The sequence below is a fragment of the Pteropus alecto genome, unplaced genomic scaffold (genome assembly GCF_000325575.1).
Source record: "Pteropus alecto unplaced genomic scaffold, ASM32557v1 scaffold109, whole genome shotgun sequence".
Lineage (NCBI taxonomy): Eukaryota > Metazoa > Chordata > Mammalia > Chiroptera > Pteropodidae > Pteropus > Pteropus alecto.
The window spans coordinates 4,001,753-4,018,087 of record NW_006494608.1 but is presented as its reverse complement, the minus strand read 5'-3'; the positions used below and the strand labels follow the sequence as shown (position 1 = coordinate 4,018,087).

The 16,335-nt window shown below is 37.6% G+C and overlaps 1 protein-coding gene across 4 annotated transcripts in view; it reads left to right on the top strand.

Moving 5' to 3' along the window:
* GLI3 (GLI family zinc finger 3) overlaps window positions 1-16,335 on the top strand; it is a 268,708-nt gene that overhangs the window by 238,483 nt on the left and 13,890 nt on the right. For all 4 annotated transcript variants that reach the window (XM_015599524.2, XM_015599523.2, XM_015599525.2 and 1 more), the window contains 2 exons: window positions 12,072-12,221; window positions 13,331-13,495. In XM_015599524.2, coding sequence (XP_015455010.1) covers window positions 12,072-12,221; window positions 13,331-13,495 — 315 coding nt within the window. The remainder of the gene's footprint in view (window positions 1-12,071; window positions 12,222-13,330; window positions 13,496-16,335) is intronic.

Here is a 16,335-nt window from a genome sequence, read left to right as displayed (position 1 = left end):
ATAAGTCTTATTCAGTCTTGGCTCTTCGGTGTTTAGCATAGTAACTGTCGTTATCATAAATGAGCATTGGGTTAATAGTGAATGAATGAGTCAGCTCAGCAGGACTGGGCAGATTTCCAAATGGATAATTTTGTCTGCTTGTCTACCTCCTTTTCTTCCAATAGTTCTTGAGATTTGCCTGTTTTTATCATAAGCACTTCTCGCCCACTTTGTACACACGTGTGCACACACTCACCTAATCTCTTTTTGACTGCTGAAGAAGATTCGCAGTGCTCTTCACACAGGACCCTCCCTTCACACTGTGATTGGAGCAAGACCTTCGGGGAGCGCTGTGGCCACAGTTGAGACTGGGCTGGAATCACAGTAACTTTTCTATCCCGTAGCTTAAAGGATTTCACTAAAAGGGAAAAAGGGGGAAAAAAAAAAAAAAGGTTGACTTTTCTCCAAAAACTAAAAATAAAGTATCATTTGAAATCCAAATACATTTTATTGTATTTGCCTATTATTTTAACAAATATTTTAGTCATCCAAATTATGATATAAAAACTTATAAAGTAATATGCAAGTTTAAGGGCTGATTTGTTTTAATGATCAGAATCAGAATTCAGTAATGTGGAGGACGCGTGGTCGCTTTTATACGGGCAATGAATTAAAAGTACAGTGTGTTATTATAATTATATTATTGTACCTATCCAACCTACCTTTTAAGTTTCACGACAAAATAATTATTTAGATAGTAGATTACTATGCAGATACTAGTTGGAATTATTATTATACAGAGAAACTATCCATTAACTCTCCTTTTCACTTCATGGCTAAAACCCAAACCCTTAAGGTGGCAGGGTTTTCATGCTCTGGGACACAATTTGGCTTCTGAAACCTTTGAGTCGGCAATGTATGCCATTGCTTTGGATGGTGATGCTTTACAGATACACTGGATTTGTAGACATGATCCATATATGAGTGACCGATTCATGTGGTCCTTGGGAGCGGGTGCATTTTATGGCCACCTTTCCTGGACCCTCTGGCCTTGCCTTTCTTCTCAGTCTAGGAGCCACTATAGGAACAGAAAAGTGGGCTTTAACTGCTTCCCCTTTGGAGGTAGAGCTTCAATCACAAAACTGGCACTGACTGTGCTTGGTGGATTTGTTCATTGCAGAGGTAAAATAGAAGATGTCTTTTGAGAACTGGTTTCCTAAATTATTTCATTCCATGATTACACAATTAAAATTATCCTGCCTGTCTGAATTTAGTATTTCTCTTATTCGTGAAATGGAAAGTAATAAATTCTTACTTACTTTAAATTCTTCGTAGGTTTTGTTTGTTTGTTTGTTGTTGTTGTTAGTTTTGGTAACTAGGCCCCCAGTCAATTTGCTTAGGAAGAGTTAGTGTTTTTATTGTCATTTTAGCAAAATAAAAAGTTGGTATTTAAAAGAATAAGATAAAAAATTAAATATGTCCAGTTACCTGTAGGAACGATGCAAAGTCTTAGAATGCTTAGAGGATATGACCAAGCCACTTTATATTTAAATCTCTATGGGATTTAAATACTGGCCTTTTCAGAAAAAATACTCTGAGAAGTTCTTTAACAAAAGTCACCTTATTGAACTGTAAGAGAATCTTCCTCAAAGAGTTATATTTATGTTTTAGTAATGTTAGATTTCAGTGAATAAAACTGTAAGAGAAAGAGCAGTTTTACAGTCTTCTTGTTACCTAAGTAATGTAAATAACATTAATTGATACTATTAGTATTTATGCACCCATCCCTCAATTTACGTGGATTGTTCTTCATGCAGCTTTTTTTTTACATAAAAAAAGTCCACCAGTATGAAAAAAAAATACAAAAGAAATAGGCCGATATAAGTCATAAAAACATTTATTTCACACATTTTCACTAAAAAATGCTAATGAAAATTCAGGAAAACCAAAAAATATTTTATTTGCTTTCAGTGACTGTACTGTAAAGCAATCAACCTTCTTTTTTTAATTGACACAAAATCACTGTCTTCAGCACTCAAAATATTTGAAAGTACTACTTCAGTTATTTATGTTTATGTTTTTAGATGATCTTTTTCCAATCCCATCTTTTGCTAAGTTTTCATAAATTCTTTGATATTCACAGCAACATATTTTAAAATTTTTTCTAGATTTTAAGGCTCATGGATGTTTGGATCAAAATCTAGAATTGAAGTTTGCAATTTTGTGGTCAGTTGAAGAGCTTTCTAAATGTTTTCTGCAGTGAATGAAACAGGTTCAAGGTCACTGCCGTATTCATCAATAAGATGGGCTTCAGATATTAAGTGAATTAATTCATTATCAGTTAATTTGCAGTCAACCAGAAACTTGTTGATATCATCTACAATCAAATTGTCAGAGCCTTCTTCTTGAAATTTATTTAATAAATTAAAAATGCCAGTTACTCCCTCTTCGGTTGTTGGAACCATATTCCCTGGTATGACCACTTATGTCCATATTGCATTCAAGCAAGCATTTAAAGTTGATGGCTTTATATCACTCAAAGCTAAAGCAATATTCTTGATAGCACTTAAAATTGTGTATTTATTCCAGGCTTCTGTAACTGTAAGTGGTTCATTATTTTTAAGTTTGTTAACAATACTCCTTATATTAAAACTCCTTTTAGTATAATTAATCAAAAGGTGGAAATAATGCCTTGATCTAAAGGTTGGATCAAGGAAGTTGTATTTGGTGGCAAACCATGACTTTTATATTTGAATGTTCTAAGTCATGTGGATGACAAGGTGTATTATCTAAAACTAAAAGCATTTTAAAAGGAAGACATTTTTCCTTCTATAACTTTCAGCTTCTACAGCAAAACATTTGTAAAACCAATCCCAAAAAACATAAGTAGTCACCATGCTTTTTTATTTGCCATCCCACAAACAGGAAGATCATTAATGATTGTGTTAGTATTCTTTTACGTTGCTGAGTTAAGCTATTGTTTTTTAGAAAGAGTAATTGCCAGTAATGGAAATCAAAAAGAAAGAACTGCATAAAACGAGACCACATAAGTGGAAACCACATATAAAAAGTCAACGTAAACGTGTGGGGTGGGTATTTACCGCATATGAAAAAGCTCACATAAAAAAATACTGCATAATTGAAGGACAGATGTATTTTGCTTTTTATAAATTTCAAAAGCTAAAATTTCATTAAGTTTTAAGTCACCTTAATATTAAGCCAGTATAGTATTATTCTGTGTATATAAATTCGAACCAGCAACACATGCACTTCTTTTGGGAAGGGGGTAACAGCTAAATCATATCACAAATTATATAATTATTTACATCTAGGTATTTTGTAATTCAAGGTAACAACCAAACCAAAAATACAGAGATTCTGAATTAACTGTGCTTGAATTTTTCTATGAGGTTTTAGTAATTTTAGAATATATCATACAATAGAAAATAACCAGTTTTTCCAAATCATGTGGTATTTTGCATTAACTTACTTGAACTAATATTAGTGTACGATGTTTTAGTTTTTGTTTCTGGCTCTGCACAAAGTTCAGTTTTCTCCATCTTTCCATTCATCTCTGCAACCTGAAAGATGAGGAAGGGATATACAGAGAAGTTATCATTTATGTGAAGTTCCCAGGTTGCTAACTCTGAGTCCAGTATGAAGTCCACCAGGAAATACTGCGTCATAAAAGTATGTTCCATTTGAACTTGAGCTGTCTGTGGATAGTGTGTGTGTGTGTGTGTGTGTGTGTGCGTGTGTGTGTGTATTAATAGAAATTATGATAAAGATGCAGCCTTTTGCTTCCATGGGAAATCATTTGCTAGGCCCCACTCCTACTGTCTGAAGGACAGATGCAGTCCTCAGGGAACATGAGATTTAACCTGGCTATTTCCTCCTTCACTTTTCCTAAAATCACCTCCAGTCTCTACTATTACCAGAGTCCATCACCAAGTATACTCTCTGGGTTTCCATTTTTTTGGAGGGGTGGAAGAGTAGCATCTTTTTTGAGATATAGTTCAGATGCTATGTGATCCATCCATTTAAAATATACAACAATTCAGTGTGTTAGATTTATTCATCGAGTTGTGCAGTCACCACCCCAGTCCATTTTATAACATTTTCATTACCCCAAAAAGAAACCCCATCTCTCATTCTCTCCTCTGCCATTGACAATCACCAACCTGCTTTCTCTCTGTATAAATTTGCCTATTCTCAGCATTCATATAACTGGAGTCATACAATATTAGTCCTTCAGTGACTGGCTTCTTTCACTTAGTGTGATGTCAAGATTCATACACGTTTTAGCATGTGTCGGTATGTTGATCCTTTCTGTACTCTTGTTTTTAAATGTGAATGATGATGGAGTTCCATTGCAGTGGAATATAAATTCAGCTGATCTTGATGGGGTGGGGGTGAGGGAGGTATTTTAAGTTAGTTACTTTACATTCTCTAGGTATGAAGCCCTTCCTCTACATAAAATATTTATCTTTGAACTTTGCCTTTCTTACACATAAAACAATTTTGTTACAGATTTGTATCTAGAAACAAGATTTAAATAACTTGAAGAAAGTTATAAAAAAGACTCCACTTATTTATTTTTTCTTAACCAAGAAGCATATTTTTTATCACTCCAATTCTTAATATTCACAATTTAGAAATAAAACATTTTATTTTTATGAAGAGAATGCAGTTTTGTACCCAAAATTTTGAGTCCTTTTGATGTTATGTTTGTTTTTGTTTGTTTGTTTGTTTGTTTGTTTGTATAATTTTATAGTTCCCTTAGAAAACTGAAAGATAGATACTTGGATATTTTTATTAGGTAGTGTGAATTAAAACTGTTGTTTTGTGAGATTTGTGTGAAGATTCTTCCCATAACAGGCTGTTAAAACTTTTAAACACTCTGTTAGAAAGATTGATGGGTGCCACTAAGACCATTTAAATTATTTCATGTATCTAAAACTAAAGTGCGTATTGAGATAAAGGGCCTATTTCAACCCTAGTAGTTTGTGATTCCTGCTTTTTTCTGCTACTGCGCAGTGAAGCATTTAGGAACCATCACAGCCAGTCCTTAATGGAATCCATGCCACAGCGGTTGTAAAACTTTTAAAACAAGATACGTGTGTCAAATAATACATAAACTAAGAAGGTATATGCCTCATTTCAGATGGAAATTTTGAGAGTTTTCTTTTAGGCCAAGCATTTCAATCTTTCAAATCAGTTTTAATATAGATTAAATTTTAATTGATTCTGAATTATTTTTCCTTTTTCCTTTTCAGAAATGTCTATGGACTACTAAGTAGAGATAGATTTAGAGAGTCAGGAAACAGATTGAAAACTGAGATTTCTTAAAATTTGTACTTGTTCATATCCCATCCTATGCTAAAATAGAAGTCTTTCTTAATGGCTCCTCCACAAATCCTTAAAAGTTTCAAATTATTAAATGCTGTTAAACATATTAACTTCACTTATGAGCTAACCCTGGTAGCAACGTGAAAAGATTTAGAAAGTATCAAATGTTTCCATTTTGATATTCTGAGAAGGAAATGTATGTTTTATTTTCTTTTTAAAATAAAAGGATGGCGTCGAATAGTGGCATGTTTGTGAGTCAAGATGCAGAGAACTGTTAACAAAGAGATGAATCAGAAATAAAAAACTGAGGGTCCAAGAAGCATCTCTAGGCTTCAGTGAACCCAGCCACCTACAAGCCTATAGTACAGTTTTATTGTCTTGGGTATTTACATCTGAAATACATTACTTTCCAGGTCTTTATTTTCTTTTATATTTAAGTGGCAATGCTGTCTGTATTCGTGTATGCGTACATGTATATGTGGGTGTTTGTTTGTAGAGAGATCATGTTTACTTGAGCACCATATATTCTCTGCTCTTATTCGGTACTGTGAAAAACTTGGCAACATACTTTAAAGAAACCTCTTAAACTGGTGAGAAAATTGTGTGTTATTTGAGAAACCATAGATACTGACAGACTGCTGTGTGTTAGGTATTTGCGCAGGGAGCCATATGGAAATTAAAGTTGTATGTTTCCTGCCCTCACTGTTTCTGGGCATGCTCAGCAGTAATATTTTCATTACAACTGTGGAAGGAATTTACCTTCTTGACATTACAGAGCTGGCTAATTTAGAGAGTGAAACACTTGAAACAGAAAGGCATTGGTCTGTTGATTAGTGTATCTGGCAGAAGTCGAATGGGGACTTGGAAATATTCCACACACACCTTTAAGTTGTGCTGTTGCTTCCCTTCAGAGGATGTCACCTAGAACGGGGTGGTGAGGGGGAGCGGGGTGCTTACCTACCCATCTAGAAAACTGTGCTTTCTGAGTGGGAATCAGTGGGGAATCTGGCTGAAGGAGAGGGAGATGGAAGAAAGCAGAAGTGTGCTTCTAAGGTTCATGACCTGAAGGATCAGCAACTGTATATGGAGAGCTAGTAACATTCCAGATTGAAGGGCCGCTCAGATGTGTTTCATCTGCAGGGTTAGGAATCAGACTGAAGAAAAACTGCCAACTGAGCTCAGAGTGACATAACGAAGCAAGAAGAAAGCACCCTGATTAGCTTAGTGAAGTTCATTGTGGGCTTCTGTTTTGCTGCTCATGAAAAAAAAAGCCTCACTGTCCTGTTTCCTTCAGGTGTTTCTTCCTGCAGCACCTTAGCCTCTGTGGTTGCCACTGAGTGCTGGGGCTTCCTAGAGAGAACCCTTTAAAAGAAAGAAACACCTTCCACTTCCTTGATTGCCAAGCAAGCAGTGATTTCTCTCCCACCTTTTTCTGTGCTCCCACAGCTCCATGGGGAGTGGAAGAGTTGGGAATACTGAGTCTTGGCCCATCTTGCTACAAACATGATCACAGTGGTGGAATATCAATTTTGTTGGTTTGCTGTGGGCTCTTGAGATATTTTGTTTCATGAGCCATCAGTTTCCTAAGGCAAAAGCTTACAGTACCTGTTGGAAAACTGAAGAAATGGATCCATCAGGAAGTTCAGTGGTAGGACTCAGCCTTTCCCAGAGAATTTCCTGGTGCTGGCATCCCTGTCCTGTTTATCCAGACAGGCCTTGCTGAGAGAGTTGGCATACAACCCCGTAATTTACACCATCTATCTCTTTCTGGCACTTGAGCCTCTGGCAAATTGCATGTCTTTGTGTTGGATTAGTTTGGAATTTAATCATACATTATTTTCTCTCCAATTAAATTATTTATAGATTTGATTAACGTTTTCACTGCTAGGAAGTCAAATTTTCAATGAAACCACAAATAAACACATGCCCATTGAGTTTCAGGCCAGCTTCACATGGGATCAGTCTGTCTGTTGAATATCAAGAACTTACTGTGTATTAGTCATTTTAGCTACTTAGGATTTTAGTGAGCAAAAAATGTGTGCTTTTCCACCCAGTCCTAGGAACATGATGCAGAGGGGAAAGTCTGTCTGACTAACACCTTCCCCTTGTTTTAGCCCAGAGTCCTGACTTTTATTCCTTACTCTACTGCCTTTTCTTTTCTCTGTCACTGAAACATACCTCCTTCTGATTTTACTTCCTCAGGCTTAAGAGCCAGCTTGATTAAGAAAGGCATGGGCTCTGCTAGCTTACACAGGAAACTTTCAAGTCATCTAGTTCAGGGTGAGCAAACTAATGGCCCGCAGGCCCACTGCTTGTTTTTGCATGGCCCATGAGCTAAGAATGGTTTTTATGGTTTTAAATAATTGGAAAAAATGTTTTCTAAGAGTATTTCATGATAAGTGAAACTTTTGGCATCCATAGATGAAGAGCTGCACCCATCATTTGTGTGCTGTCCATGGCAGCAGCAGGTAAGAACCTGCAACGGACCTTTTGGCCCAAAAAGCCTGAAATACTTACTATCTGGCTTTTTACAGAAAAGTTTGCTGACACCTGATCTTACTTCAAAACCCTAATTTTACAGATGAGAAAATAAAGGCCCAAATAGGTTAATTGAACTGTCCAAAGGTACACAGCTTATCAGGAATTGGTCTGGACTCATCTGCTTCCCACTGTGCTCTTCCCTCCAAAATATAAGGTCTGCCCTGAGATGAGCCGTCGCAAGCACTCACTGCAGAGGCCAAAACAATTTGCAAAGAAAAAAAAAGTAAATATTCAGGACACATGGATATATAAATATAAAGTCTGTGATTTCTTAGAATTTTAATTTTCACTTGAAATTTAGCTCTAGGAAATGTTTTAAACTTAAACTGCATTTGAACAACCTAAATAGAAAGATGTCTCTGTATTTCTTTCTTTTGGCAGGGGGGCGGGGGGAGGTAGTAAAAAAATCGACTGCTTTAAACAGCATTTTCTTCTATTTTTAACATCTTATATATCTTACATTAGTATGGTACATTTGTTAAAATTAATGAACCAATATTGATTGATACAATATTCTTAAAGTCCCATCTTTAATCAAATTTCCTCAGTTTTTATCTAATGTCCTTTTTTAATTTTTTTTTTCAATAACAGTTGACATTCAATATTATATTAGTTTCAGGTATATAGCATAATGGTTAGACATTTATCTCTCTATTTCTTTATAGTAATTGGTTAAGTCCTGTAGTCAGCATTTGGATCATAAAAACAAGCAAAATGAACCTGGTCCCTGCTGGCCGAGGTTGTAGAATCTCCTTTTAAGAAAAAGAACTTGTGATCTCCATCCAATTTGGCACGCAAACAGTTTCATGAATTACAAAAGCATGTTAAATGGAACTCAGTGCTAATCTAAGAGGGAAGAAAAGGAAAATTTCCAAGATGCTTACCTCCACTCTCCAGCCCACGTCCTCACCTGTCCTCACATGTCCTCGCCATGTGGAGACAACACCAGGGCTGTGCTTTCTAATTCATATGGAATTCCCACCACTGGAATTTTCAGACATTGTCTGAGCTTAGTAGTGGATCCCTAGCATCCTTGTAGGCAGCTTCTGTGGCCTCTCCATCACATGGTTACTGAAGTCCACCCAATTTAACCCTCCAACCTCATGTCCACTGAAAAGCCTTCCCTCCTTTTCTAGACCAGGCATGCGCTCAAGGAGCTGGGAGTGTTTGTTCCTGCTCTGCACCCCACTTGAAAAAGGAGACCTCTTAACTCTTCTCCTAAAGTCTAGCTCCTCCAGTGTGTTGGAGAGAACAGATAAGAGTCTCTTCCTTCACTGGCCATTGTTGGTGCCTCCCCTGCTGGTCATCCCAGTTCCTGAGTAATGCTAGTTAACCTTGATGTTCTCCTCTTTGAGGGCTGGTGTCCAGGTGGCTTTCTGGTGGAGTGTATGTGAGTTCTTTCTAGGGATATATCCCATAGTTGTTGCTAGAGACCTGACCTGGCGCACTGCATTTTATGTGGGACAAACTTGGCTACCTCAGTGGTACCCACCCGGCCTGTGGAAGTCCACGCTTCATACTGTACCAAGCAGTGCCAGTGCCGGGGCCTGTATGCCTTGGCCCATTTTCTCCTGCCGTGGGTGTTTCTCACCCTGATCCTCAATGGCACCAAGTTCTCTCCTTTAGGTGCTTCTGTCTCATCTTTCTGCACCGGTGTTCTTTTTTCTCCACTCCCATCCTTACCTGGACCCCTGGTGGGCCTCCACTCACCCTCACTTTAAATGTTACTTTATCGGAGAGCTGACTGTGATGCTCCACATGGAGTTGGGATCCCCTGTTAATTGTTTTATAAAAACTTATTTCCCTTCGGAACACTCATCACACCTATAATTGTATAGTAACTTAAGTCATTATCTTTTCCTTAGTAGATGGCAATTCCCATAGGGCAGGAATCATTTCTGTCTGATGCCTCAGTGCCAGGCCTGGTGTGGAGTGGCACTCAGTATGAATGTGTAAATATGGGAGAGGCAAATGCAGCATTGCTGTCACAGTGTATTCTTTGTATTCCACTCAGCAAGGTAGGATTCACATTTGGATATCTTTCAAATTCTTTTGAATTCTTGATAGTATGTTACAGTAATTTAATACTTTATATTAAACTCTTATGGTATGGATAGTAGGTGAAATGAAGTTGAAAAAAAGATAAGCAAAAGCATCAAATATAATTACTTTTGTCCAGTGAAACTTTAGTTTGCTGTGTGAGTCAAATCAGTTCCACAAATAAATATTTACTGAGGCCCTGCCAAGTACCAGGGATACTTGTCAATTGATGAGAATATGAAACTAAAAGACATGGGTCCTGGCCTCAAGGAGTAGGCTCAGCCTAAATTGTAATTTAGTTTTCTAATTTTAACTTTGCCTGCCTGCCTCTACCTTTCCTCTTTTTCTCTCTCCTATCCTTTCTTTTCCTTTCATGTATATTAATCCAAGGAGCTGTATTTCCAATAAATTGGAAAAAAACAACCAAGAACAATTATTATGGAATGGTTTTGTATGATCATTAATTTTTCTCCCTGGAAAGGAGAATTCATAGAACCCCTCTATATTACGCAGGCTTAAAGGCAGAACGTCAGCACACATTGTGATGATGTGAAGGGGTGATGTGTGAATGGACTGCAAAAGTATACTTGAAGCATAAGTTTAAAGATTGTATGTTGTCCCCTGTCCAGCACATCTGTTCTCTTCATATACTTATATGCACCAGCATAACTTTTAACAAACATTAAAACTTCGGACAATTGGCTTTTTGTAGGAAACTCACATCTGGTTGCCACAGGATTGTTACTCCATCATGAACCTGAGTGATTTTGTGTGGTTTCCTTGTCTTCAGAGCTTTTGAAAGGATCCCAGTTGTCTTTCTGTGTGTTGTGCTGTATCGCCCACTCTCTTCTGTTCCTCCGGCTTTCTGGGAGCTGCTCAAAGAGAGGAAAGTGAATAGTAATCACATTTTTCTGCCCTCATCAGTTTTCAACTCCGGAGACAGCCAGACAGACTTCATTGTTTCCTGGCAGCAGTTGGCCGCCTAGTGGAGTAACTGGGAAAGGCAGGCTGTGTCAGTGGCATCTTACCCTCTGGCCCCCAGAGACCACTCACTGAGGAGCCAGACGGAGCCAAGGCAGGAAAAAGTAATTAAACGCTCTGTCACTACTATGCAGTACATGGAACTCAAGGAGAGCTTTCTCCTATTACACAAAATGTTTACTGGTATATTTCTATGTATTTTTGAGAAAGTGTTTGAAAAAAAACCTTAACATTAAGGCAAATAAAATGTGGGATGGCAACCTAGGACACAAATTTCCTCATTAATCCATAAGTTGACATTTAAATCATATTGAAATTAATTTAAATTTGATCCAAATTAAGAACCTTTTCTTTCTTTGGTGCTACTATAGGTTTCTTATGTCTCCCAGTTGTAGGACACTTGATATATGACTCCAAGGAATTCTGTAAAATAAGATTCTAAAACTTTGAATTATTGAGGAATTCAGGGAAATTCATTTTCATTTTAAAAACCAAATCAATAGAATTATAGAGCTGGAAAAAGACCTTAGAAACTAGGTAATCTATTTCTTTATTTTTGTACATGCAGATAGCCAAAATCCTGAGAGACTAATTTATTGACTATTACTGGTCCTCATCTCCAATATCTCCATTCATTTCTCTGTGATTCTTATTCAAGAGGAAATCCCACTAATTGGAAATGAAGAGCAGTTTGAAAAAGTGCTTTGGTTTATCTTGTTCCTTATTACAGAATTGTGTGTGTCGTGTGCATGCATATGTTCTATGAGCTATGGCTCTAACCCAAGGCCTATACAGCATGAGAGCTGGAGAGCACCTCTGTGAGTGTTTAGCCTTGACTCCTACTTGGCAGATGAGAATAGCAGAGGTCCAAGGAGGGGTCGTGTGGCTTACCCCATTTGGCAGCTTTGCTCTTCAGATGCCCTGTGCAATACTTTTTCTGGGACATCAGTCTTCCTCCAAATAGTGTCGCTCTTGTTAGCTAGGAAGTATTCATACAATTAATAAGAACAAATTTACTTAAGAAATATTCTAATTAGAATAAAATAATCTGTAAAATAGTAAAGTTATCGTGTTATCGTGTTAGGACCTGTTGTTGGCATATTTAACATTTCTTTTTCTTGCCTTCAGAAATTAATAATATATTTCCACTTAATTTCTCTCTTTCTTTTTCCAAACTCCAGCATATAAATAATGACCATATTCATGGAGAGAAGAAAGAATTTGTTTGTCGGTGGTTAGATTGCTCAAGAGAGCAGAAACCCTTCAAAGCCCAGTATATGTTGGTAGTGCACATGAGAAGACACACAGGAGAGAAGCCTCACAAATGCACTGTGAGTACATGGGTGACACAGTCTCTCAATTTAGAGGGTCACCTCACTCCTATGGTTGTCAGGATTTGTACCATCGGTCCTTCGTCATGCTCTCACGGTTGCGCATGATGACTTCAGCTCAGGGGAGGCATGCTGGGTTGCAGCACTGTCTGTGATAAATGTGGGGGTTTGTGAAAGGGGTTTCTTAAATGGAAGGGAAATGAGAAATAGAGAAAGAACGCTGGCAGCTGAGCTTTGGGTGATGATGAAAGTGTTTCAGACCTGCACTGTCCAGCATGGTAGCCACAAACCACATGTACCTCTTGAGCACTTTTGAGATGTGTCTAGAGCAACCAGGAAACTATTTTATTTTATTTTAGTTTATTTATTTATTTAATTTAAATGTAAATAATCCTACATGGCGAGCAGCTACCACATTGGACAGCATAGTTCTGCGGAGTGGCAAGTGGGCAGGCAGCTGCTGGGACACTTTGGCACTGGGAATGAGCACATAGCCACCATGTCTGTGCCAATACCATTGTGTCAGAGGACTTGGAGGGCAAAGGTGTTACCAGCTTTGACCTGAAAAGCTTAAGTTGAACTTTTTAAAAATATAACTATGGATTTAGAGATTTTCTTCACCTTCCTAGTCTGTCCCAATGGCCTAAGAAGGCTGGGACTCCTGCAGGGTTAAGCCTTCTTTCACTAAGGTGCCCACCAGGAACACTGGGCACTGTTGAGCTCTGGTACTTTACATCTTAAAGGCCCTTTACCAACATGATCAAATTCCATGCCTTTGTATGGACACAAAGCCATATATTAATGAACTTTGTGCTGAATTTGAAATCAGTGGGAATTCAAGGAGATCAATGAGCAGATAAAGAAACCCATTGTTGGCATTGAGTGGTCTCTTAAAAAAATCTCCAGAGTTTTTACTAGCTTTGAAAATACTTTCTCTTGAACTGCACTGAACCCCATCTGAATCCAAATAAATAGAGTTCAGTGGACTTATGTTCCTTGGTTTTGAAAAGCTGCTGACCCTCAAAACATCAGATTTCCATCAACTGTGAGAGAGGTTAAGCGTAAGCTGTTATTGTATGAAGTAATCCAGATTTACCTGTTGTCTTCAGTTTGAAGGTTGCACAAAGGCCTACTCAAGACTAGAAAACTTGAAAACACACTTGAGATCTCACACTGGAGAGAAACCGTATGTCTGTGAGCACGAAGGTTGTAACAAGGCTTTCTCAAATGCCTCCGATCGCGCCAAGCACCAAAACAGAACACATTCCAATGAGGTAAGCCTCCCCTATGAGACATACTTTGGACCCAGAGCTTGTGGGTAGGAACAATGAACCTTCAAGGGGAATGTTTGTGGAGAGGTGAGCCTGTTCTGTTCTATTTCCTCTTGACCATACTCAGCATGAGTGAGCACTCATTGCAGGTGAAGGCTTGGGGACTTGGGTGTAGGCTGAAAACTAGGCCTGGTTTGGAGCGTACTGCAGGTGAAGAGAGAACTTGCTAAAACTCCTGGCAAACAGTTTTCACTTCGCTCAGAACTACTACCTACAAGTCAAACAAAACAGTAAGAGCATTTGACTTGGAATTCCATCCACTTCTCCAGTGGAATAGCAAGAATCCGTGCAAAGAATGACCCTGCAAGCACCAAGGATAGATTCAGAAGCAACATATTGACAGCTGACAGCTTACCACTAAAACATCCATATTTATTTGCTTTTTCCAGGTGGTATGTGCAAATGCATTATATCAAAAATAAAAAATAAATAAATAAAATAAAAGACTTTTACAAAGCAACCAGTCTTGGCTAAGTACAATTTCCAGATAGCCTAAATTCCAATAAATCTTGCAAACTATTCTCAGAAACCCAGAATGGTTTCTAGTCAATTATTTAAGGTAACATATTGAGCAAAGCGTCATGGTTAGTGAGTTGATCCTGTTGTGTTGCTATTTTTTTTAGGTAGTTATCCCCCCCAAAATTTCAGAGAAGCATAAGAATGAAAATGATTTCAAATTCATTTTGCTTATATTTTATTGCATGTCTGCCTACTGACCTCCAACTCTCCTTGAAGATCTAGCTCAAATTCTGGCTCCTCTGTGAAGTCTTCTCTTGAATGAATCCAGAGATTAACAAAAAAGTCTCTCACTGTTTGGGTAGAAATAGGAGAGCTAACTAGAGTTTGTTAACATGAAGCCTAGTTCTGCCCCACAAAGTGTGTCATCAGTTAGTTTGCTAGAAATGTGTGAGAGAAGGAGCATTTTGACTTTGGCATGGCTGTGATCTGACATCAAGCCCATTCATAATCTTCCAGATGGAGAGTTGGGAGAGAGAATCTGGTTAAAACAGTGGGTACCAGTCAGCTCACTGGCCTTTGGCTTTAAGGTGGCTGAAGGTGGTCCTCACTGATTTTCCTTTCAGCTGAATTGGCAGAGCAAAACCTCCAATGAGATCAACCACAGTCTCTAAAAAGCACACTCACACATAAACTCACACATGCAGGTTCATATACTCAGACTCTTTTTGAAAAGGTCATGGTGGAATAATGAGTCATTTGGAACTTATTATTTAGGGGAGATACCGTATCTCCATTTTTTAAGTCAAAAATGTTTTTAATAGTTACACTGTAATCTACTATACTTGGTTTGTACCAAGTTTTAGGGAGCCTAGAATAGGCAAATCTACAGAGACAGAAAGTAGATTAGTGATTGCCAGTTGGTAGGAGTAGAGGTGACTACTAATAGGTACAGGATTTCTTTTCAGGATGATGAAAATATCCTGGAATTTGTTAGAGGTGAGGTTTGCACAGCATTGTGAATGTACTCAATGCCACTGAATTATGCAACTTAAAAGGGTTATTTTTATGGTATGTGAATTATATCTCAATTTAAAATGTTTTACGGAGAGTTAGATGAGGGAAAAATTTAAATTATTTCTTCAATTTAAAAATAAATAAATAATTAAAAAATTTTGCGGAGTTTGATTAACTTAATATAGAGTTTAATTAATGTACTTAACTATATTTAATATATTTAAGTATAATTTTGACTAGAAATTTAGAGGGTATTCATTCCTATAGATTTTAAGCCAAGATTCTCCCCTGTTGTAGGAGAGAAATTTGGGTAGTGGGTATGTTAGGATCAGCAGTATACACATATAAACATACTTACTGAGCTTTTTACATTTTCATGGACTTAAAATATGTGCACATGTCTATTTGCTGTTATTAAGTGTGTTATTAAGTTGTGCTTATATTCTGTGAGGTAAAAAGTGCCCTTCTACATGAGAATTTAATGAGATTAAAAGGTATCTTGATCAATAATATCTTTTACCAAAGGTAAGATAATTAAAATTTTTTTCAATTACAGTTGACAAACAATATTATATTAGTTTCAGGTGTACAGCATAGTAATTAGACATTACAAAGTAATCACTCTGATAAGTCTAGTACCCATCTGACACCAAGGTTGAACAATTTCCTAAAATAAAAATTATGATTAACCATAAATACATACATAAAATTTCATTCACAAATATGTAAATTATTTTTCTTTATTCTTTTTACAAAGCTTGTCCTTGCATATGACTAATGGACAGTTTCAGATATACTAAAATTGAATTTGTCCAGGAAATCCAGTTTCATGTAATCCGACGATCCTAAATAAATCTAGATGCCTTGTCTCATTTATTTGCTTTCCTCTTTGTACCTACATTGATTTACTAAAGAAATATTGATAGCTAATGTGCCAAGTGCTTTGCTGTTGTAGATGCAGCAAGGAATATGGTGGACTAGAACAGGAAGGGAGTAATTTCCATATGGGGAAGCTAGTCTGGCGCTCATCCCCCACCTTCCCACCCCCGCTGCCACGCCCATTAGGGCCATAGTAGCGGCCTCTGTCAGGGCTCCTTACTCTAGACTGCACAGCTCATGTTCCTCTCAAAGCTGCACTAAGCAAGTTTCCTTGAGCTTTGACTCAGTTGATTCTCCCTCTCCAGAAAGTTCCAATGGCTCCCTCTTTCTTGGGGGAAATGTTTATACTCCTTAGGCTTATACTTGCTCTTATTTGGCCCAAGCCTGCACTTGCAGTTTTGACTTTTCATCATTGTGACCATGAATGGAAC